The sequence below is a fragment of the Ovis aries genome, chromosome 9 (assembly GCF_016772045.2).
Source record: "Ovis aries strain OAR_USU_Benz2616 breed Rambouillet chromosome 9, ARS-UI_Ramb_v3.0, whole genome shotgun sequence".
NCBI lineage: Eukaryota > Metazoa > Chordata > Mammalia > Artiodactyla > Bovidae > Ovis > Ovis aries.
Window position 1 is genome coordinate 90,309,570 of NC_056062.1, and position 23,842 is coordinate 90,333,411.

General features: G+C 44.0%; 1 protein-coding gene across 4 annotated transcripts in view; it reads right to left on the reverse strand.

Moving 5' to 3' along the window:
• Window positions 1–21,963, reverse strand: part of CA13 (carbonic anhydrase 13) — a 59,821-nt gene extending 37,858 nt beyond the window's left edge. For all 4 annotated transcript variants that reach the window (XM_042254522.1, XM_027973254.2, XM_042254521.2 and 1 more), the window contains exons 1-3: window positions 21,889–21,963; window positions 16,656–16,853; window positions 5,853–5,971 (exon numbers count right to left, since the gene is read on the reverse strand). In XM_042254522.1, the coding sequence (XP_042110456.1) occupies window positions 5,853–5,971; window positions 16,656–16,853; window positions 21,889–21,925 (354 nt within the window). In that variant the 5' untranslated portion in view covers window positions 21,926–21,963. The remainder of the gene's footprint in view (window positions 1–5,852; window positions 5,972–16,655; window positions 16,854–21,888) is intronic.
• Between the last annotated feature and the right edge of the window lie 1,879 nt (window positions 21,964–23,842).

Here is a 23,842-nt window from a genome sequence, read left to right on the forward strand (position 1 = left end):
TTAGGATAGACTGGTTGGATCTCCTTGCAGTCCAAGGGACTTTCAAGAGTCTTCTCCAGCACCACAGTTCAAAACACCTACGTCCACAGACGGAACTGCAATTGTGCAGCCTTCGGTCAGACCACCCCCCGCCCCCGATATTATTGTTGGCGGCTGGCGGCTGAGTCCAGCACACAAGCTCACGCTCACGGATGGGTGGGGAAATCAACCCCCCAATAGAAGGTAATCGGGCACAATCCTGCTGCTAAGGGCAGTGCTCAATTGTCCTTGAAGTTTTAAGTCTTAAACATTTAAGACTATTTATGCCTTGAAAACGCAAATTCACCTTAAGAATAATTGTTTTTAGCAACAGTTACATATATTCTACTTTCTATGAATGTTCAAATTCTTTGCTGAGAGGAAGTTTTAACAGGAAAAAGAGGCCTCAGGGTATGCCAAACAGAGGCATCTCAGGAAGAAAATGAGAGGCAGCTGCTGCCACTGACGAGGGGAAAAGGAAAATCAGGGAGACAAGCAGGTGGAGGGCCTGGCACTCTAGCAGACAGGCTCCACCCGCGTCCAGCTCTCTCGCAGGAGCGGCTGACCGCAAGCTCCAGAGGTGTGCCCCGTGTCCCATATGGGACGCGATGCAGAATCCCCAACTCACAAACAAGTGTGAAGGGCTGCAGAGTGGCAGCAAGGCGGAAAATCCTTCCTGGAGGATCTGCATTCCTGGCTAAGGGAAGGACAAACTGAGGCAGAAGCCAGGGGGCCGCGAGGCACCCACCTGACTCAGCCTAGGTCACAGCTCGGCCCTGCTCAGCAAGGACCCTCCCTGAAGGACGGGCTTCAGGTAAGACCTCCATCAAAGGAGCCCTTCTGGCGCTGAGGGAGGAAACGCCTGTGAAGGGTTTCTTGCACAGATCACCCTTCTAGCTATTACAGAGAGGATTTAGTACCATCAGTGGAATGGTTTTAGCCATTCCTTTAAACATAACTTCCCATCTTACAGGCAACTAATATGGGAAGATTATAAGATAAATAAGAATTCTCCTCAACTGTGAACTGTAAAAACTTTAAAATAGTGCACCATCCAGAAACAATCAAGGAAGACTGGAACACCCAGACAGGTAACACAGGGCGGATTCTTGCGGTGCCATGTTTCATGCTGATTTGAGGTAGTCGGGGGGGAAGCGCAAAGCACCTGAAAGCATTGGATGAGGAAACAAAATTCATCTGGCTCAAAGGAGAGCAACGCTGTTCCACAGGGAGGGAGGGGCAGGCAGGTACGCTGAAGCTGTTTGAAACGGCTCCAAGGCAACACAGCAGTTCACTTGGTAAGAGATGAGAGCAAAGAGACAGACAGATGTGAAATGCCCTCTTGAGGTTCACAACCCCAAAGGGCTAGAAAAGGAATGTGCCACTAAGGAGATGTAAACCCATCTATCATCTTTCCACTGGTTAAAAAGCAACAAGTTTTTGAAATACTATGGGAAACTAAAGCAAGAAAAATCTTTTGTTCTTTTAAACGAGTCCTTCTCGCTCCCACACACCTTGCTTAACTGGAAGTGTCACCTACGGGGAACTGACGCAACTTTTATTAGCATTCCTATATGAACTAAACTTCAAACAAGTAACAAACGCACATTTCCGAACAGTGACAGCCACAGTGATTTGAACTGAATGACAAAAAGTTATCGCAGCCGATGTATAAATGGAAATAAGACTCTCCTCTGTTGAAAAGCAGTTTCTAAATAACAGCATTATTCAACTTTAGTGTTTTTAAATTGCATACTACTGATACATAAAATGAGCTCATTATGCTGAAAGTCCCCATTAATGTTGAAAGCATAATTTTACTATCAACTACATAGTTAATCTGCTTATCATATATTTGGTATAAATTATAATCAGATAAAGTTCTAAATATGCAATGGACTATTAGCCTACTTTTTTTATTAATAGATATGCAACTCGAGATAAAGTCTTCCATGATTTAGATTATTTTAATCTCTGTAATGTCACAAATCATTAGATTAGGCTCCAAATTAAACTTTTTATATAGGTTACAGCCTTAAAGGGCTTCCCTTGTGACTCAGCTGGCAAGGAATCCGCCTGGGTTCGATCCCTGGGTTGGGAAGATTCCCTGGAGAAGGAAAAGGAAAAGGAGAATTCCATGGACTGTATAGTCCATGGGGTCACAAAGAGTCAGAGCCGACTGAGTGATTTTCACTCACAGCTTTAAATGGTTTTCCCTTTCGTTTTTTTCTTCATATTTTTATTTTTTAAGAGGATACAACTTGATGATAATTCTGAAGTTAGGTACAAAAGTAGCTGGAAAAACTACTTTGGTAGTTTTGGTAGTAGCTGGAAACTCTTTGGAATCACTTCTATAGCCAAGCACAAAGGGATACTTTTGAACGGAAACCAAATGCAAATGACTCCCAAATGCCTCCGTTGGCAGCTCTGACCTCTTCTTTAGACTCAGGTCTGTATCCAGAACCCTACTTGAAGGCGAGCCTGGAATATCTATGTTGTCGCTGTTCAGCTGCTAAATCACGTCTGACTCTTTGTGACCCCATGAACTGTAGCCTGCCAGTCTCCGCCATCCCTGGGATTCTCCAGGCAAGAATACTGGAGGGGCTTGCTATTTCCTTCTCCAAGGGAACTTCCCCACCCAGGGATCAAACCCGTCTCTTAAGTCTCCTGTACTGGCAGGTGGATTCTTTACCACTGAGCCACCTGGGAAGGTAAGCCCGAGGCATCTCCAAATTAACACATCCCAGCAGTTAATTCCTGTCTCAGCCTGCTCCTCCCTGAACTTTCCCATCTCAGCAAAAGCAGAACCATCCTCACAGCTGCTCAAGCCAAAAGACTTGAGTCTTTTGGCTTGAGTTCTCTTTTTCTTTCCTTCAGTCTTGACGCCCTTCTCCTGGACAGGTCGCAAGGATTTTACCTCCTAAACATATCCCGCACCTGTTTAACTCTTCACCTCCACTACCGCATGACACAAGTCACCATCATTGCGCATGTGAACACGTTCCCTGCTTCCTCCACGTTTGCCCAACCTCTTCGCCACAGAACAGCTAGCTATATTTTATAAAATATAAACCAGAATATGCCATTGCCCTACTTGAAACCCTCCATGGATTGGTCCTGCTACACAGAGATAAGCTGCAAACTGTCTGCCAAGCCCCCAAAGCCCGATGCGGCGTGGTCCCTGTGGCCTCTCCGGGACACGACTTAAAACTTCTCTCGTTCGTTCCAATCCTGGAAGCCAAGGTCTCTCTTCTTGAACATGCCAACCTCATCGTTTGCCTGAGAGCCTTTGTACTGGCTGTTCCCAGTCACTAGAAAGATCTCCCTGGATCTCCTCCAGGTGACTTCTTCCGGCCATTCAGTCTCAAAAATGATCACAGGTCATCCCAAAGAGGCCCTCCGTAAGCACCCAGTCACTCCACCAGATCACATGGCGGTGTTCCTGTGACACACCTTACCGCATACAATTTATCTACTTGTTTACTGTCGACCCCGAACACCCCCGACCCCGAGGTCTGACCCAGACCGCCCCTCCCTCCAGTAGCCTTCCTGTCTCTCGCCAGAAACACTGAATCCTCCTCGCCCCACCCCAACCCCCCTCGCCTCCGATCAATCACCAAACCCCAAGGAAGCAGCACTTCCGCCGGCCAACGCTCCTAGGGCACCCACTTCTATTCCCTGGAACTGCCCCCAAAGCCTCCCCACTGACTCCCTTGACCCACCCCTGCTTCAACCCAATCCGTTTGCAAACTGTAGCTTAAACTGATATTTTTTAAGCACAAAGATGATCACTTCTTGATTCAAAGACAGCCAGCGGCTTCCCGCTGCCCTGAAAGTGTTTGTGATACATACACGATTCACCTGCGAATGATCAGGCCCCTCCGGCCTCCCCAACTTCACCCCTGACAACCCCCGCTTTGTTCCTCATGCTCCATCTACACCGGCCATTCTGTTCCTCGAATGTGTGACAATAGGCGATACTGTTCCCCGCCCCGAGTGCTCACGCACGAGTCTCTGCAGCTCCCTCTCCGCGTTGCTTGGCTCACTCCTGCTCCTCCTTCAGGCCTGTGGTTAGAAACCTCTCCCAGGAGGACTGGGGACAGGCTAGGATCTCAAAAGAATGAATGAATGAGCGCATGCCTGAGCAGATGAAATAAACAGCCTGAAATACACACTAAGAACAGCATGAAATTCCAGTCAAAGCTTCAGCCTCGTCAAGAAGGAACACCTAAGAAGATGGCCGTCGCTCTGCAAGTCAGGACTCTGAGCCGCTGGCGGGCTGCAGGATCTGAGGGCTCTTTGAAGGAGGCCACTTGCCAGCTCGCAGTCAGCCTCTCTCAGAGTGTGCTTTCAAGTGTAGGAGGCTAGAAGGTGTAACCGTAAAGCAAGGGGACTGGCTTGCCTAAGTGACTTAGGAAAGTTACAAGACAGTGACCCAAAGCCAGCTCTCAATCCCCACAAAGCTCCTGAGATTTAGAACAAGATGTCACATTTAGAACACAAAACTCTAGGAAGCAAACACGAAAACTATTCAGTAGGTGATATAAACTGAGATGCCATACAGATTCAGGAGTCCCACTTTCCACATTCCTGGCATTTTTTTTGGTCCATTTTAGATGTAGATCTTATTCCTCCAGCCCAGGGACAGGGGAGGTCACATACCCTAAGTACTCGGCCTCAAACAAAAGTGCTTTAGTAGGTAAAAAGGACGCTTTGATTGATGGCTTCAGAGAGCAGCTGTACATGCCAATGGAAAAAGAAAACTGGAAAGAAATCTGAATCTGAATCTCTCTCATCAGCAGGACTATGAAAGCATATCTCAACTCCACAACTCAGTAATTAAGAGAAAAATGAAGAAAAATTGAACCTGCCTGGTAACATTGCTCTGTCTTGCTGAGATGACTCACAGGACACATTATATATTTTCACTTAAGTAGCTTTGGTTGAATCCTACAATGATTCACTTGCATCTCATGGTAAAACTAGGTGTTAGCAATATTTAACCATATTAAAACTTGAAGAATATTATGCTTTATCCTTTAACCAGAGGATTAGAAAAAGCAGAATATAATTAATGAATATCAGGTATAAGGAAAAGAAGTAACTCCCCAGTGGAAAAAAACAAGTCAATGAACACTTCATCCTGTTCTACTTTACCAAGGACTTGAAGAATTAGCAGAGACTACATTTTAATACTTGGGGTTGTAGAGGTAAGGTAGAGTTCAGGAGAGTTTGTGACTCTACTTTTTGTCCCTAGAGGAATTTTGCCATTTACAATTAACTTTATAAGTACACAGTTGAGCCTGAAACAAATGTTTCTTTCCCTTCCTTCCACTTAATCTGTCTGCAGTTTATCCATTTCTAAACTGGGCACAATAACCCTAAGCTTTAGGGCTCAGAAGGGGCCAATTTGTGGCTCTCAGGTTGATAAACTCTCATACTGACGCAATAAAGCAATTTCAGCCACTGAGATAAATGAATCTGGTGTAAAGAGAGTTGTCTCATGCGTCCCTTAAATCCCATCACAAAGGCAAGCTCCGTGAATATGTATAACTGAACCACCTGAAACTGACAGCACCCTAAAACAACTGTACTCCCATAAAATTTGTTAAAAATGATAAGGACGTATGTATAGCACAAGGAACTCTACTCAAGGCTCTGCAATAACCTATCTGGAAAAGAACAGATATATGCACATGCGTAACTGAATCACTTTCCTGTACGCCTGAAAGTAACATGACTTTGTAAATTAACTATATTCCAATAGGAAGTAAAAATCAAATTAAAACAGAAGGGAGAAACTCTGAGCCACGAATGCATGGCGGCTGACTCACCTCTGCAGCATATCTCACGCCGTCCACCACGTGCTCAGAGCCATGATCATCAGCAGACCCCCAGTGAAGGTGAAACTGCCGTAACCTGTAGCTTCCAGTGAGGGGGCCCCCACGCAGAACTACACGTCAATACAGTTTAAATTGTTAGCAAGAAAAAAAAAAAAAAAAAACATGTAAATATCCTGTCCACAAGCCACAGCATCGCCCTGGATCATCCAACATCTCCATGTCCTCCAAGGGATTTCTTTAATAATTGTGTCCTTCAGTTTGCTGGCAAGAATACAACATTTAGGTATGCAAGGAGTAAAACCAAGTGTTTTACAAGGTTAGAGAATCCACAATAGATTTTTACAGAATATCTGGGAAATCGGATGTCTGGGAAACAGACAGGCTGGTTAGAAAGTAGAAAAACTGGGAGTTCATAGAGGTAAAGAATTGCTCTGTGAAATGGAGGTGGTCAGCCTCTCTAAATAAGAATGTGAACTGCAAAGAGGCCCACCTTGAACTCGGGAGACCAGCCCAGCATTCCAGTCCGAGAACAGGCCTCAGTGTTAGAAGACCTGGGCTCACACTCTATTTACTGGGTCATCTTGCACACACCCTCTAGTTTTGCAACCTCAGCTTTTCTGTCTATAACTTCAAGAATAGTATATCTCCTCCTAACGTCACTGTGAGAACAGAATAAAAACTGGAGGCAGAGCACTTATCACCGCCTGGCAGAGAGGCAGCAAGCCGGACACGTTAGCTGTGACTGCTTTTGCACTGTGGTTACGATCACTACAGAAACTGGCAAAGTAAGCACATCTTCTATACTTGAATCCCATCCTCTCGGAGAAACATGAAATACAAAACAAGATTAACTCTTTTAAATTAATCCATCACATCTTTGTCACTTTGGCAGAGTATATTTTAGTCCTTTGCCTCAACACATATGATCTCTAAAACCATGCCAACAGAATCATATCTTAAGTATAAGCTTCTTAGTAGAAAACAGTCCTAAACTGTCTCCTCCCAATTAATCTTTATTGGACAAATCTTCAAAGGATATGTGAGGATAAGAAAGCAGGGTAGGCTGATTACATCAAAAGCATGACTAATCTCTCATCAACACCAATAGGCTTGACTGTGGATCGGTGAGGTGCAGCCTTAAACAGTAGTTTAATTTAAATGACCCTCCTCTTCAGAAGAAACATATATACATATATATCTCAAAACTCATCAAGAATGAGCCACCTCATATAAGCAGCAAAAGATGTTAAGCAACATCATAAAGTTTTCTACAAACAAGAAATAAAAGACAAAACAATTATACAGAGTGTAGTAAGTCAGAAAGAGAAAGACAAATACTGTATATTAACACATATATTAGAGAAGGCAATGGCACCCCACTCCAGTACTCTTGCCTGGAAAATCCCATGGACAGAGGAGCCTGGTGGGCTGCAGTCCATGGGGTCGCTAAGAGTCAGACACGACTGAGCGACTTCACTTTCACTTTTCACTTTCATGCACTGGAGAAGGAAATGGCAACCCACTCCAGTGTTCTTGCCTGGAGAATCCCAGGGACGGGGGAGCCCAGTGGGCTGCCGTCTATGGGATTGCACAGAGTCGGATACGACTGAAGCAACTTAGCAGCAGCAGCAGTAACACATATATATGGAATCTAGAAAGATGGTATCGACGATCCTACATGCAGGGCAGAAAAAAAAGACACAGAGGTAAAGAACAGACTTTTGGACTCAGTGGGAGGAGAGGATGGGATGATTTGAGAGTAGAGCATTGAAACACACATTACCGTAGGTAAAACAGATAACCAGTGTGAGTTCAGTGCATGAAGCAAGGCACCCAAAGCTGGTGCTCTGGCACAACCAGGAGGGAAGGGACACGTGTATACCTATGGCCGATTCATTCTGATATGTGGCAAAAAAAATCATAATATTGTGATTATCCTCCAGTTAGAAGAAATAAATATCAACATTAAAAAAAGAAAGACAAGGTAATACATTTGCCTAAGGCACACTCCTCTCCCAGCTATTCTGTAGGTGAAAGAATGATCCAGACTCCATCCGTATTGACCAGTACAAGTGAATTCATTTCTCCTTTGCTTAGTTTGACTCAGCTGAAGTTGAACACCAGTGATTAAGAGTTGGTGATTAAGATCAAGGAATACTCTCAGCTCAGCAACTAAACTGTGCCATCTTTCAAAACTCACTTAAGTGTCTGTGGGCTTCAGCTCTTATCTATGTCTGTAATTGTTTGACTATTTTTAATTAGGAGATTGGACTGAATGTTCTTTAACTTCTACGATCCCCAAAACTGCCTAAGGAAAAACAAATCGGAGGCATATGTAATAAAATCTTTTGGGAGACTGAATGGTTGGGACTTCCTTTAGATTCATTTATGTCCAGATTTCCTTAAGACAGATAAAGAGCACTGTGTTTCAAGCCCTCTGAAAAACAGAAGGGAAGAGAGAACCACTTATACCAAACTCTAGAGCTCACTCTTCTGTTACTCTGACACAAAGAGAAAATTGTAGTTTCTCCTCCCACGGGACAGGAAGACAGACTGTCTGCTGGGATCCCTGCCGCACCCCCACCTAGTGGGGTAACCATCACAGAGGAGTAAGTATTTGATGAAGGAATGAATAAAATATTTTATTTGTATGTAGACAAACAGTTTCAAGGATGGTTCACAGGTAAATTAGTTTAAAAGGCACATTTCCCTAAGTGACTCCATACAGCATGGATGTAGCGGCATTTCAAACAGAAAGAAATCAACACTCCTATTGTCTCTTTTCCCTTGCTGTTGCGTAAGAAGATCTGAGCTGAACCATGAAGTCATTCCTTCACATATAAAAACCAGATTAGAGAGCCTGAGGGATCAACGCAGAATTAGCTTTGGAAGAAGATGCAAACAAGCTGGCTCAGGAAAAGACAGTGATATAAAAGTCACACACACGTTATTAGGGAATGTCCAAGAACACTGGGTGATCTCTTGAAAGCTTGCTCTGAATCCAGGGTTTAAAAGCCAGATTAGCACAACTCTGCTTAGTTAAGCAATGGAGACTGCCTTACTCTTTACGTATCAGGACTTTGTTTCGATTAAAATGTCCAACCTGGGACTATGATCAGCAAATGTCTAATCACGAAGACCATTCTCGAGGAGCAGTACTCTACCGAAGAAACACAGAGTGGGAAAAAATGAGTCCAAATACCAAGGCTCATCACAAGTGTTGAGATGGTCTATGAAAAAACAGCTAAACAATGCTATAAAATGAATAATGGTGACAAAAACTGTTTTTAATGAAGATGATTTAGTGTTTGCAAAAGTCAAATTATTCATCTTACTTTTCAACCTAGATTAATAAATATATATTGTTGCCATCTTAAATTTGAAAATTAGCAATTATTTCACCCAAATCATGTATATATATGATCTCCAGGGGATCTTCCAGACCCAGGGATCAAACCCAGGTCTCCCACATTACAGATTCTTTACCATCTGAGCTACCAGGGAAGCCTCATATATATATATATATGCCTCCAATAAGATTTTAAAAAACTATTTCAAGTAAAACTCAATAAGAGGTCTACACCAATTAAGAAAGCAGGGTTAATTTTAAAGTTTGGGAAATTGCAATACCTTAGTAAATAGATATCAGTCATTTGCTCTATGCTGCAAAGACCAACCAGAAACGTATGCGTAACTCAGTTGAACTTAACTTTTTAAAATTGTTAGCACATAGTAGTCAGTTGCCCAAAATGATAAGCAAGGCTGGCAAAACAAAATTTTAAAAAAATTAATTTTAAAATCGAAATACTTGTCTGTCCACGCATTTACCGTCTATCTCGCTAGGATACAAACCCCCTGAGAGCAGAACTGGCCTCATTCTCCTGGATAACCGGTGTGGATGACGGTGCCCGGGTCAGTGAGCGTCATAAAGGAAGCAAGAGAAGCGCTCCTTCACAACCTTCAGTTCGTACGGACGCTACTGAAGCAGCCTGGGCGCCACTAAAGAGCACAGTCTTGGGACTTGGTGAATCTAATGAGCGCCGTGTCCTGATCATGGTGGGGCGAACAGCTCTCTGAAGTAAGAGTAAATGAACAGCACGCCTATGTTTTGGTTGGAATCTAGGAAAAGAGGAAACAGCACAAATCCGCCGGGATTATAGCAAGAGAGAGAAAGAGAGGAGACAGGAACGGTCCCAGCTGCTGGGGCTTGAATTCTTTGATCCAGGAAGTCTTCACTAGTCTGGCTTCCTCTCCTCTGAGCACACACACTTCAGCTTACTCTCCGCTCACTCATTCGTACAGAAACCCTTAAGAGCTTACAGTGGGCCAGCAACTGTGCTCGGGGTAAGGACACGTGAGCAGCGCCATCTCTGTACCTTGGCTGGGAAGGGGGTGGGGAGCATGACTAAGGTGTGCTCACACGCCCCTTAACTGCTCCTGCTGCTTCTTTTTTAATGTGTGATTTGAGATCCTGTACACTTGGTTAACTTCGGGCAGTTACCTAGAACTAGTTAACAGGATTATAACTGAGAAACTGACAATTTTCAGAGCTAAAAAATTAAACTACAACCACTGAATCCATCAAGTGACTGGTATTCCTTTGTTGTTCAGTCACTCAGTCGTGTCTGATTCTTTGTGACCCCATGAATCGCAGCATGCCAGGCCTCCCTGTCCATCACCATCTCCCGGAGTTCACTCAGACTCATGTCCATTGAGTCCGTGATGCCATCCAGCCGTCTCATCCTCTGTCGTCCCCTTCTCCTCCTGCCCCCAATCCCTCCCAGCATCAGAGTCTTTTCCAATGAGTCAGCTCTTCGCATGAGGTGGCCAAAGTACTGGAGCTTCAGCTTCAGCATCAGTTCCTCCAATGAACACCCAGGACTGATCTCCTTTAGGATGGACTGGTTGGATCTCCTTGCAGTCCAAGAGCCTCTCAAGAGTTTTCTCCAGCACCACAGTTCAAAAGCATCAATTCTTCAAGGCCCAGCTCTCTTTGTGATACAGCTCTCACATCCATACACGACCACTGGAAAAACCATAGCTCTGACTAGACAGACTTTTGTCAGCAAAGTGATGTCTCTGCTTTTTAATACACTGTCTATGCTGGTCATAGCTTTCCTTCCAGGGAACAAAGTGAAAGTGAAGTGAAGGGAAGGGAAGTCGCTCAGTCATGTCCAGCTCTTTGCGACCCTGTGGATTGTAGCCCACCAGGCTCCTCTGTCCATGGGATTTTCCAGGCAATAGTACTGGAGTGGATTGCCATCTCCTTCTCCAGTGGATCTTCCCAACCCAGGGATCGAACCCAGGTCTCCCGTATTGTAGACAGACGCTTTACTGTCTGAGCCACCAGGGAACAGCTTTCTCTTAATTTCATGGTTGCAGTCACCGACTGCAGTGATTTTGGAGCCCAAGAAAACAAAATCTGTCACTGCTTCCACTTTTTCCCCTTCTATTTTCCATGAGCTGATGGGACTGGATGCCATGATCTTAGTTTTCTTTTGAGTTTCAAGCCTCCTTTTTCACTCTCCTCCTTCACCCTCATCAAGAGGCTCTTTAGTTCCTCTTCCCTTTCTGCTAATAAGAGTGGTGTCATCTGCATATCTGAGGTTGTTGATATTTCTCCCATCAATCGTCAATCATAACACCAGCTTGTGAGTCATCCAGCCCAGCATTTTGCATGATGTACTTTACAAATAGAGCTTCCCAGGTGGTGCTAGTGATAAAGAACCCACCTGCCAACACAGGAGATGTGGGTTCGATCCCTGTTTCAGGAAGATCCCCAGGAGGACGGCATGGCAACCCACTCCAGTATTCTTGCCTGGAGAATCCCACAGACAGAGGAGCTTTACAGGCTACAGCCCATAGCAAAGAGCTGGACACGACTGAAGCGACTTAGCACAGCACTGCAGCACTTTCCATGTAAGTTAAATAAGCAGAGCAACAATATACAACCTTGACGCACTCCTTTCCCAACTTGGAACCAGCCTGTTGTTCCATGTCTGGTTCTTATTGCTGCTTCTTGACCTGCACACAGGATTCTTAGGAGGTAAGTAAGATGGTCTGGTGTTCCCATCTCTTTAAGAATTTTCCACAGTTTGTTGTGATCCACACAGTCAGTCTTTAGCATAGTTAATGAAGCAAAAGCAGCCGTTTTTCTGGAACTCCCTTGCTTTCTTGATGGTCCAATGAATGCTGACAATTTGATCTCTGGTTCCTCTGCCTTTTCTAAATCTAGCTTGTACATCTGGAATTTCACAGTTCACATACTGCTGAAGCCTAACTTGAAAGATTTTGAGCGTAACTTTGCTAATATGTGAAGTGAATGCAACTGTGCGGTAGTTTGAGCATTCTTTGGCATTGCTATTCTTGGGGATTGGAATGAAAACTGACCTTTTCCAGTCCTGTGGCCACTGCTGAGTTTTCCAAATTTACTGACATATTGATTGCAACACTCTAACAGCACCATCTTTAGGATTTGAAATAGCTCAGTTGGAATTCCATCACCTCCACTAGCTTTGTTCATAGTGATGCTTCCTAAGACCCACTTGACTTTACACTTCAGGATGTCCTGCTCTAAGTGAGTGAGCACACCATCTTGGTTGTCCGGGTCATTAAGATCTTTTTTGTACAGTTCTTCTGTTTATTCTTGCCACCTCTTTTTAATCTCCTCTGTTTCTGTTAGGTTCTTACCATTTCTATTCTTTATCATGCCCATCTTTGCATAAAATGTTCCCTTGATAGTTCCAATTTTTTTTTTAAGAGATTGCTAATCTTTCCCATTCTGTTATTTCCCCCTGTTTTTTTGCATTGTTCATTTAAGAAGGCCTTCTTATTTCTCTTTCCTATTCTCTGGAACTCTGCCTTCAGTTGGGTAGGTCTTTTCCTTTCTCCCTTGCTTTTTGATTCTCTTCTTTTCTCAGCTATTTGTAAAGCCTTCTCAGACAACCTCTTTGCCTTCTTGCATTTCTCTTCCTTGGGGATGGTTTGGTCACTGCTTCCTGTACAATGTCACAAACCTCTGTCCATAGTTCTTCAGGCAGTCTGTCTGCCAGATCTAATCCCTTGAATCGATCCATCACCTCCATTGTATAATCATAAGGGATTTGATTTAGGTCATACCTGAATGACCTAGTCATTTTCCCTAGGTCTTCCTTCAACTTAAGTCTCTATTCGGCAATAAGCTCATGACCTGACCCATGGTCAGCTCAAAGTCTCTCTCCCTTTTTTTTAACTGACTACATAGATCTTCTCCATCTTCAGCTGCAAAGAACATATTCAGTCTGATTTCAGTATTGACCATCTGGTGATGTGTAGAGTCATCTCTTGTGTTTTGGAAAAGGGCATTTGCTATGACCAGCATGTTCTCTTGACAAAACTCTTAGTCTTTGCCCTGCTTCAAGGCCAAACTTGCCTGTTATGCTGGGTATCTCGTGACTTCCTACTTTTGCATTCCAGTCCCCTATGATGAACATCTTTTTGGGTGTTAGATCTAGAAGGTCTTGTAAGTCTTCATAAAACTGGTCAACTTCAGTTTCTTCAGCATCAATGGCTGGGGCATAGACTTGGATACTGTGATTCTGAATGGTTTGCCTTAGAAGTTAACCGAGATCATTCTGTTGTTTTTGAGACTTCACCCAAGTACTGCTTCTCAGATTCATCTGTTGACTATGATGGCTACTCCATTTCTTCTAAGGGATTCTTGCCCACAGTGGTAGATATAATGGTCATCTGAATTAAATTTTCCATTTCTTGTTCATTTCAGTTCACTGATTCCTAACATGTCGATGTTCACTCTTGCCATCTCCTACCTGACCACTTCCAGTTTACCTTGATTCATGGATCTAACATTCCAGATTCCAATGCAGTATTGTTCTTTACAGCATCAGACTTTACTTTTACCCCCAGACACATCCATGAGTGAGCATCATTTCCCCTTGGCCCATCCACCTCATTCTTTCTGGAGCTGTTAGTAGTAATTGCCCTCCACTCTTCCCAGTAGCATACTGAACACTTTCCAACCTGGGCAGCTCATTGTCGGTGTCCTATCTTTTTGCCTTTTCATACTGTCCATGAGGTTCTCGTGGCAAGAATACCAGAATGAGTTGCCCTTCCCTCCTCCAGTGGACCACGTCTTGTCAGAACTCTTCACTACAAACCATCTGTCTTGGGTGGCCCTGCACAGCATGGCTCATAGCTTCATTGAGTTACATGAGCCCTTTGCCAAGACAGGGCTGTTATTTACTATATTCCAGGAGCTATTTCACTTTTTAAAATTTCAAAATTAGTACCACAGCCTATAAAAAAGTCAATGTTTGAACAATGAATAATCCATCAATGTTTAAGCTATTTATGTATCAAATGGTAAATATTAATTGATTGTTGGTGGTTTACAGTTTTATTGAGATTTTGCCTACATAGGGCTTCTCTGGCGGCTCAGACAGTAAAGAATCCGCCTGCAATGAGGAAGACCTGGGTTCAATCCCTAGTTTGGGAAGTTCGCCTGGAGAAGAAAAAGGCAACCCACTCCAGTTTTCTTGCCTGGAGAATCCCATGGACAGGAGAGCTGGCAGGCCACAGTCCACGGGGTCACAAAGAGTCGGACACAACTGAGCAACTAAGCACAGCACCTTTGCCTACATATGCCATAATGCCATATCATGGTATTTTCCATATCCTCCAAAAAAATTCATCCCCCCAAAATATGCTTTTAACTGAAACATACCTTTATTGATTACTTTCTGTGTGCTAGGCGCCATGCTAGGTAGATGAGTAAGACACAGCTGCTGCTCATTTCAGCTGAGTGGAAAGAAACAGCTGGCAGTCGCAGTGCAGTGTGGGAAGTTCTGTAGGAAGGAGTCTGGGATGCTACAGACCACGTGGAGGAGCCAGGCAGGTGAGATTCCCGGAGAGACAGGATCCTGTCTGGTTTCAGAAAAACCAGAAGCTCGGGCGAGAGCACTCTTGTCTTTCCTCATCAGATTATTATTTCCCTTCCTATGGCCGATAGGAGTTCTTCCTAAGAAATTTCTTCCTGGGTGAATTTCATATCCACCTGTCCCCCTTTTACAGGACCATTAAAATCCTGAAAGGCAGCTCCCCCAGGTTAACCACTGGTCGTGCAGCAGCCCAGCCAAAGAAGCCCCGCCAGGACAGTACAGAAAGCTTCCTGCCTGTGATTCTGTGACAGGTGGGATTCAGAGTTAGCTTGGGGAAGAACTGCCTCTTTACAAAATGGAAACTGCTTTATTCAAATTAAAGTGACCTGCTACAGAAGTATCTGTGTTTTTTATCACTTGTATTAGCTATGGCGGTCTCCACCTTTTAAATAATTTAACCCTTCAAATCACCGTGAAACATCCCCTTCATTTATCGTGAGAAAAAAAGAATGAGGATCATGACCTCTGTTTATGCAGCTTCTGGATCAGAGGAATACAAAGGCCCTTATGGTGACTGACAATTAACCCTGGTAATTTCATTGTGATCTAGATAGGAATGAGACCCTTGCTTATGGGTGAAGGCACACACTACCCATCACAGACCTAGCATCAAAGGTGGAAACAGACAAACTGATTCCACGGATTAACATGAGAGAAACAGAGAGGGAAAGAAAGGGAATGAGAAGACCCAGATCATCACTGGGCAAGTTAGAGGAAGAATTTTTCATAACTAAGGTTTTTTGTGATGAAGTACAAGCTAATCAGTTCTTACTCTAAAAGTCAGAATAGATAGCCTCAATTTTTTGCTTGTGATATCATAAATAGTATCAAACTACTAATGAGGGTATAAATTTTGTACGAAGAAACCTTGGACTGCTATAGTGTACCTACCACATCAATCATGTCTACTAATACAGGTTCATAAAGTTGAGGGCTTGAAATACATGTAACAAGTGAGGTTGCTTCTCCCCTCCCTTATGCATTTACTAAAATGTTCTGATGAAAATGAATCACTTTTATAAAGTTAAGAAAGATGAGGAAGAAATGGAATGGGCATATCATTTTTGCTAACAACATAACTATATAAACACAAGAAGACATTATTACTTATCTAAATCTAAGCTTAATGAATAAATGGGGGACTCCCTGGTAGTCCAGTGGTTAGGACTCCATGCTTCCACTGCAGAGGGCCTGGGTATGATCCCTGGTTGGGGAACTAAGATTCCTCAAGTCAAGTGGCAAGGCCAAAATAATGAATGCATGAAGACTTCTAAATAAGGATTTTTATAATCTAACAATTTTTCATTAATAAATACAGCATCATCCTAGTGTTAGACTAAAAATTAAAAAAAAATTGTCAGATACCTTTAAGGTATTCCAAAATATGATTCTCTCTAATTTTCTCTTTCATCTACTTTTAAACTTGGTATCATCTATTCTTCGGGCAAGAAGTATACTTGAAGGAGGATTAAATGCTCATTTTCAGGAAATGCTCTTTTCTACTTCATTCAGTTAACAAATACACTAGTTTTGTGTTTTGTTTTTTTTTTTTTTTCTGGTTGGCCCATTATTTATTTGCAGTGTGAAAGACCTTATCCTGTGAACTAATCAAACACAACTTTATTACAAGTTCTAGCAGAGTACTAACAAGGAACACACAAGTGTTTCAAATGTGGAAGATAAGCATGAGCCATCCACTGATTCATGCTGATGTTTGGCAAAACCCAACACAATCCTGTAAAGCAATTATCCTTCAATTAAAAATAAAGAAATTTTTTAAAAGAGAAGAAGAATGTGCCATCCAATCATTCAAGCTCCTCACCCCCAACCAAAAAAAAAAAAAAAAGGTAGAGCCAACCTGATTTGTCGTCCGTGTCATCAAAGTCAACGTTGAAGGAGTGGCCGCTGTTACTGATGATTTTAGCTGAGCTGGCGTCGTACTTGATACCAAGAGGTCGGAGGGAAGAATCATATCTCACTTCTTTGGTTTTAATCTCAATCGGAGATTGTTGATCCCCATCAGCAATAGGGAAAAATTCATTCCAATGAACAGGACCTTCAATACACAGGACCAAGCACAAAAGAAACAGTAAGTTATTTCGTTCAACCAAAGGCCTGTTGAGTACCATGTGCTGTACTTGACTTTGACGAAAACACGCAGATGAGTAAAAAACGACCTTTACCTTCAGGACTTTAACATCTGACTGTTTTGCTTCGTTTTACAAGACCAAGTGATAGTATGCAAACCTCTTGGTTTGACTGAATTCATCTTCAGAGTTAAACTCACCCTTGTTGACAAAGGAATATGTAAGTTTCATAAAGTACTTTGCAAATGCCTTCTACCAAACTAAAAAAAAAACAAAACAAAAAAAAAACGGCACAGTTCATCACTGAAAACAACGAGACTCAGGCTCAGCTCCAAGAACCAACTGTGGCCATGGCACAGGTCAGGCTCATGAGCTAAAGGAGCTAACGTCGCGGAGAAAGCGGTCTAGTGAGGAAAGGGTGTTGTCCTTTCAAATGTTCTTCCCACTTTTCTTCATTCACTGTATCCCTGGGTATCACCCAGGCCTCAATTTAATTTCCTGTAAATAATATGCAACAGGCAAACTAAAGAAGTATATAAATTTTTCACATAGCATAATCCATGTAGAATGACTCCACCATATCAGGAAATGTAATATGGTTGGTTTTCTGCAATAGAATCAAGTAGCAATTTATTTCTCTTTCTATATTCCAGAAGGTCCTTCCACGGTTGTTTTGCCAATACTACATTTGAGTTCCCACCCAAGGAACAACTGTCATCCCAGTCCTGCATTCATAGTAAAACTTGCATTAAATTCCCAAATTAAGCATGTTTGGTAAATTGAGGTGAACCAATAAACTGGCAATTCCCTTGTCCAGCCTCATCATGTCTCTGGGAGATTCATTCAAGCTCCTCCTCTTAAAATCAACAGCAAGACACAACTTCAAATAAGCTCCAAGCTAGCCTGCAGACTTTACAGGCTAGAGGTTCTTCTCACCTTCTCTTCTCTGCCTGCAATCCGCACAACCTCTACCAGGCCAGTAGAGAAGGCTGCTGACTGAGCTTTTCCCTGCTCACTAAGCAACTTACTTGATTTTTCTAAAACTCAAGTACTTACTAAAATGGCATAGCATGACAATGAATTCAGCATTTGCTACTGACAACAAGAAACTTTTTTTTTAAAGATGAGATTTAGAATGAAACTTCAAGAAGTACAAATATATCAGAGTTATCAATAGCTTCAGTCTCTAAATCAATGTTCCTTCTTATTCATCTTCTTTGTGAAGGAGACAGTATATATTCCTCACTTCATACATGCATCAGGTGCAAAAAGTCAGAACATGAATCCATACCACACACATTACTTAGACATTGTTCTCTTATGAATCATACACTTTGGACTTGGAAGCAACTTGAAAACCAAAATTCTTTGGTTACATCTTATCACAGGAAGTTACTGCTGCTGCTGCTGCTGCTGCTGCTGCTGCTGCTGCTGCTGCTGCTGCTGCTGCTGCTGCTGCTGCTGCTGCTGCGTGGCTTCAGTCGTGTCCAACTCTTAGTGACCACATGGACTATAGCCCACCAGGCTCCTCCGCCCAAGGGATTTTCCAGGCAAGAGCACTGGAGTGGGTGCCATCGCCTTCTCCAGGAAAGGTACTACATTTCCTTACTTACTAAGTACTGTAATTCACCTTTCTAGCCAGTCCTTTTCCAGTGTGAAAAAAAAAAAGTTCTATTTCACTGCCCACAAGTATGCCTTAACCTATTGAGAATCCGACTACAAATACACACGTGTGTCATCGTATGTTGTTAACTATTTTTCTAATTAGGAAAGAGTTTCTTTCTACTCTTAATCCCTTTATGCTTCTATTTCCAGTTCTTTATAGCCAGAACTACTTTTTAAAACAGGCAAACCAAAATAAAATAAAAATAATATCACTTTGCATCAGTCAATATTATCTATTAAACACAATGGCATGTTCATTTTCCTGCCTCTTAAAAACGCCCCTTCTTCTTTTATAAATTCTCCATAACATGCAACTTTAAAACTCATCTAAACACAGGTGTAGAGATACACGGTAGTTCTTTCATTGATTCGGGAACTTTCGAAGACCCGTGGAGATACGTAGTTTTCAATGACTGTCACGTTTCCTAAACCTAACCAGTAAAATCATCAAAGGTTCATGGGAGAAGTTATAAGTCGTCTGTGAAGGCTGTGGCACCTTCCAATGCCTCCCCTTTTGATGTTCCATTTTATCATTGCTACTATTCCCAGTTTATTTCCTTTAATCTCCTCGTTCACTGCTCTTGCCAGTCTAAACTGAAAACAAGGAACAGAACTTGCCCAGTCAGGAAACAACACATTAATAGGATTTTGCCAAAGTTGATCTACTTATAGGCGTGGTCCTCAGAAAGCTATTGAATCTAAAATCAGGGAGTGTTAGCCAGTAGTATCCAACTCTTTGCAAATCCATGGACTGTCGCCCAACAGGCATCTTTGTCCCTGGGATCTCCCAGGCAAGAATCCTGGAGTTTCATTTCCTTCTCCAGAGGATCTTCCTGACCCAGGGATTGAACCTGGGTCTCCTACATTGCGGGTGGATTCTTTACTGTCTGAGCCACTGGGAAGTCAAAAGCAGGGAACAGCCCTATAATTCTTAGCAGAAATATAAAATAATTCCTTGTTAATGGCTTTTCTAAGAGGGATCTTTCTTTTATGCTTTCAATTTTTAATTTTTTCCTCCAGTTTTATTGAGATGTAATTGACATGCAGCACCATGTAAGTTTAAGGTGTACAGCGTAACAGTTTGACTTACAATACATAACCCATGATATGATCACCACGAGTTTCGTGAACATCAATCACCTCATATCCATACAGAATTAAAGAACAGACAAAATACTTCTTCACTGTGATGAGAACTAAGACTCTCTTAACTTTTCTACATAACATACAGCAATGTTACCTATATGCATCATGTTGTACGTTAAATCCTCAGCACTGTTATTTTATAACTGGAGTGACCACCTTCATCCCGTTCCCTCCCCTCCCCAACTCACTCTGGTAACAACCGTAAATCTGGTCTCTTTCTCTACATGCTTGTTTGTTTCTGAAGCATAATTTATCTACAACACGATGTTAGTACCTAGTGCACAACACAGTGATTTGATGTTTTTATACACTTCAAAAGGACCGCCGTAAGTCTAATTACCATCTCTCAGCACACAAAAGTATGACATAATGTTCTACCACATTCCCCACTCTGTACATTTCATCCTCATGAGTCATTTATTTTGTAACTGGAAGTTTGTACCTCTTAATCTCCCTCACATATTTCTAAGATGGATTTTTAAAACTTCAGATGTACTTCACTGGAACGAATATTTTCTAATCTAAATTAATAAAGAGTAATCAATATTCATTGATTGAAAATACCCTTTTCCTTCCTAATCATAGTCAGGGCACTGTTAGTACCGAGAAACTATTAAATAGGGAAGATCCCCTGAAGTAGGAAATGGCAACCCACTCCAGTATTGTTGCCTGGAAAATCCCATAGACAGAGGAGCCTGGTGGGCCACAGTCCCTGGAGTTGCAAACAGTTGGACAGGACTGAGCATGCAGCCACACAAGTATTAAATAACAACAACAAAAATTATTCCAGCGGAGGGGAATTAAAAGAAATTTCAATTTTCCCAAACATAAATTGAAGATTAGCAAAATGTAAGATTATAACTAGTCTCAATCAAAGAGAAATCCACCTATATAATACTTTTCATTATTAAAACTCTTTCACTTGCTGCCATTTTTCAACTGGCAAGTTTATCATAGTCTCAAAAATGCTACAATTAGAAATGAAACTCTTCTGTTTCTTTGCGAAATTAAGCTTTCTATAAAACTAAGTGTACAATACTGCTCAATAACATGCATGTTGATCCAAGGAAAGTATTGTTACTATTATTATTCACAGATCTAATATTGAGAGTAAGACTTTCTTGGTGTCCCTTTGCACATAATGGCTATTTGAAATAATCAGTTTAATGTAAAAATAAGAAAAAATAGTTTACTTTTGATAACTTAGACTATACAAGAAGAAAAGTATACATATTATTTACTGTTGCTCCCATCAATAAACATGTTTTGACCAACGCCTTAAAATATCAATGATCCGTTGCTAACTGCCAGTCTCTGCAAGATTGAGTGTGGAAGGAGAAAGAAAAAGCGTGGAGAAGTAGTTTAAAATATAACTTCACTTCTCAAAAAGAACCTAAAATCTTGCTAAAATCAGCCGTTCCAGGCAACCAACTGCAGGTTGCTGGGGGAACATTTAATAGTAACAGCTATTAAGAAACTTGCTGGCCATTGGTGGCCAGGAAGACAACTTAAATCTCAGTGTTGCGATTCAAGTCATTAAAATTTCTTAAGTATATTGTCACATATTGTCCACGATTTGCCTCCCCTAAATGAGTAAAGAGCTTAAGGGACTAAAAAAGCAAGCTTGCCCTCAGCTCATAGAAGTCTGCCGTCAGATCTGTGAACTGATCTGCGAGCCTTTGACGGGTCGCTGGTTACTGCTGGGGGCAGCTCTCGGCTGGTCGAACGCCAGGGAGCAGACGCGTCTGAAGGTGGGGGGCCGGGGTGTGTGGACCGGGGTCACCCCCGGCGCTGTCCGCGTCTACACGGCGCTCAGCCCCTCACCCCCCGCGCTGTCCGCGTCTACACGGCGCTCAGCCCCTCACCCCGCGCGCTGTCCGCGTCTACACAGCTCTCAGCCCCTCGCAGCGCCCCGGCGCTGTCCGCGTCTACACGGCGCTCAGCCCCCCCGCAGCCCCCCGGCGCTGTCCGCGTCTACACAGCGCTCAGCCCCCCCGCAGCCCCCCGGCGCTGTCCGCGTCTACACAGCGCTCAGCCCCCTGCAGCCCCCCGGCGCTGTCCGAGTCTGCACGGTGCTCAGCGCCCCCGCGGCCCCCGGCTCGGCTCCGCGGAGCGCCGCTGTCTCCAAGGAGGACCCCAGAAGCCCCCCGGCGCGCGGACCCCCGCCCGCCCCCCGGCCCGCGCGGCGCTCACCGTCGCGCTCGCCGTAGCCCCAGCTGAACCCCGACATGGCCCCTCGCGGCGGAGCCAGCGGCGGGCGGCCCTGCTCCAGGGCCCGCGGCCCCGCCCGCCCTCCTCTGCCCGGCCCTGCTCCGCCCGCCCCGGGGCGGTGTCGGGGTGCAGCTGGGGGCGCCCTGGGGCCGCGGCCGGGCGCGGGGCGCGGGGCCCGTCCGGTCGGTTTGATCCAGGGGGAGAGACTGGTCTCGGCGGGGAGGCAGGGGCTGCAGACGGAGAGACCGAGTGGGAGGAGGAGAAGGCGGCCCTGGGGGCTGCTTCTGAGCAGGGGTCCTGCTGGAGGGGAAGGGCTGCCCCAGGGCCGTCGGGGACCCGGGAGCCCCCTGGGCTGTTTAACAGAGTTTCATTTGATGTTTAAATGTAGTGTAGTTTATGAACAGATTTGTGCAAAGAGCTTCTTAATTGGCATGAACCAGTGAATTGTCTCAGTCGTGTCCGACTCTTTGCGACCCCATGGACTGTAGCCCGCCAGGCTCCTCCCTCCATGGAATTTTCCAGGCCAGAATACTGGAGTGGGTAGCCTTCCCTTCTCCAGTGGATCTTCCCGAACCAGGGATCGAACCCTGGTCTCCCGCACTGCAAGCTGACGCTTTACCATCTGAGCCTTCCCTCCCCTAATTACCTCCCCTAATTGGCAGGACCCTTGCATAGACCCTGATGGCTCAGCTGGTAAAGAAGCTGCCTGCAGTGCAGGAGACACTGGATCGATTCCTGGGTCGGGAAGATCCCCTGGAGCAGGGACAGGCTACCCGCTCCAGTGTTCTTGGAATTTCCTTGTGGCTCAGCTGGTAAGGGGGATCTGGGCTCCATCCCTGAGTTGGGAAGATCCCCTGGTGAAGGGACAGGCTACCCGCTCCAGTGTTCTTGGAATTTCCTTGTTGCTCCCCTGGTAAGGGGGATCTGGGGTCCATCCCTGAGTTGGGAAGATCCCCTGGAGCAGGGACAGGCTACTTGCTCCAGTGTTCTGGCCTGGAGAATTCCGTGGACTGTGTATGTAGTCCATGGGGTCAGAAAGAGTGGGACACGACTGAGCGACTGTCACTCACTCACTTGCATAAGAGACTGAAAGAATGACTGAAAATCTTCCATTTTCTCTTGCCGCCCACGTGGCTGCTGCATAATGTGGTGATTGCAAGTCCCAGAGGTCCCTCCAGCTTTAGGCAACCACTCATTGTTCAGGGGCCACTAACTAAGGATGGATTTGAACTGTTCTCTGGACTTGAAGTAAATGCTCTACAGGAGCCAGTAGCTCCTTCTGCTTGTATAGATCTTAATGATGTTAGAATGCAACAGAATAGAAGAGAATGAAATTAAACACAATAAACAATGCTTCTTTTGCACCTAGGAGAAGGCCAAGGCTTTCATACTCCACATTCTATGGCATAACTGGATTCATTTATGCCAATAATAGGAACCAAACTTTTAAGAATAAGGTCTAATCGATATTTATTTTTCACCACAGAAGACAATATTCACATATATTTATTTACACATATATGGGTACATATAGGGACTTCCCTGATGGTTCAGACAGTAAAGCATCTGCTTACAATGCAGAAGACCCAGGTTTAATCCCTGGGTCAGGAAGATCTGGAGAAGGAAATGGCAAACCACTCCAGTGTTCTTGCCTGGAGAATCCCATGGACGGAGGAGCCTGGTAGGTTACAGTCCATGGGGTTACAAGAAGTGGGACCTGACTGAGCGACTTCACTTCTACTTTTCACTTTCATGGGGCTTCCCAGGTGGTGCTTGTGGTAAAGAACCCGCCTGCCCGTGCAGGAGATGTAAGAGAGTAGATTCAGTCCCCGGGTCAGGAAGATCCCCTGGAGGAGGGGATGACAACCTACTCCAGTCTTCTTGCCTGGAGAGTCCCTTGGACAGAGGAGCCTGGTGGGCTACAGGGGCTACAGCC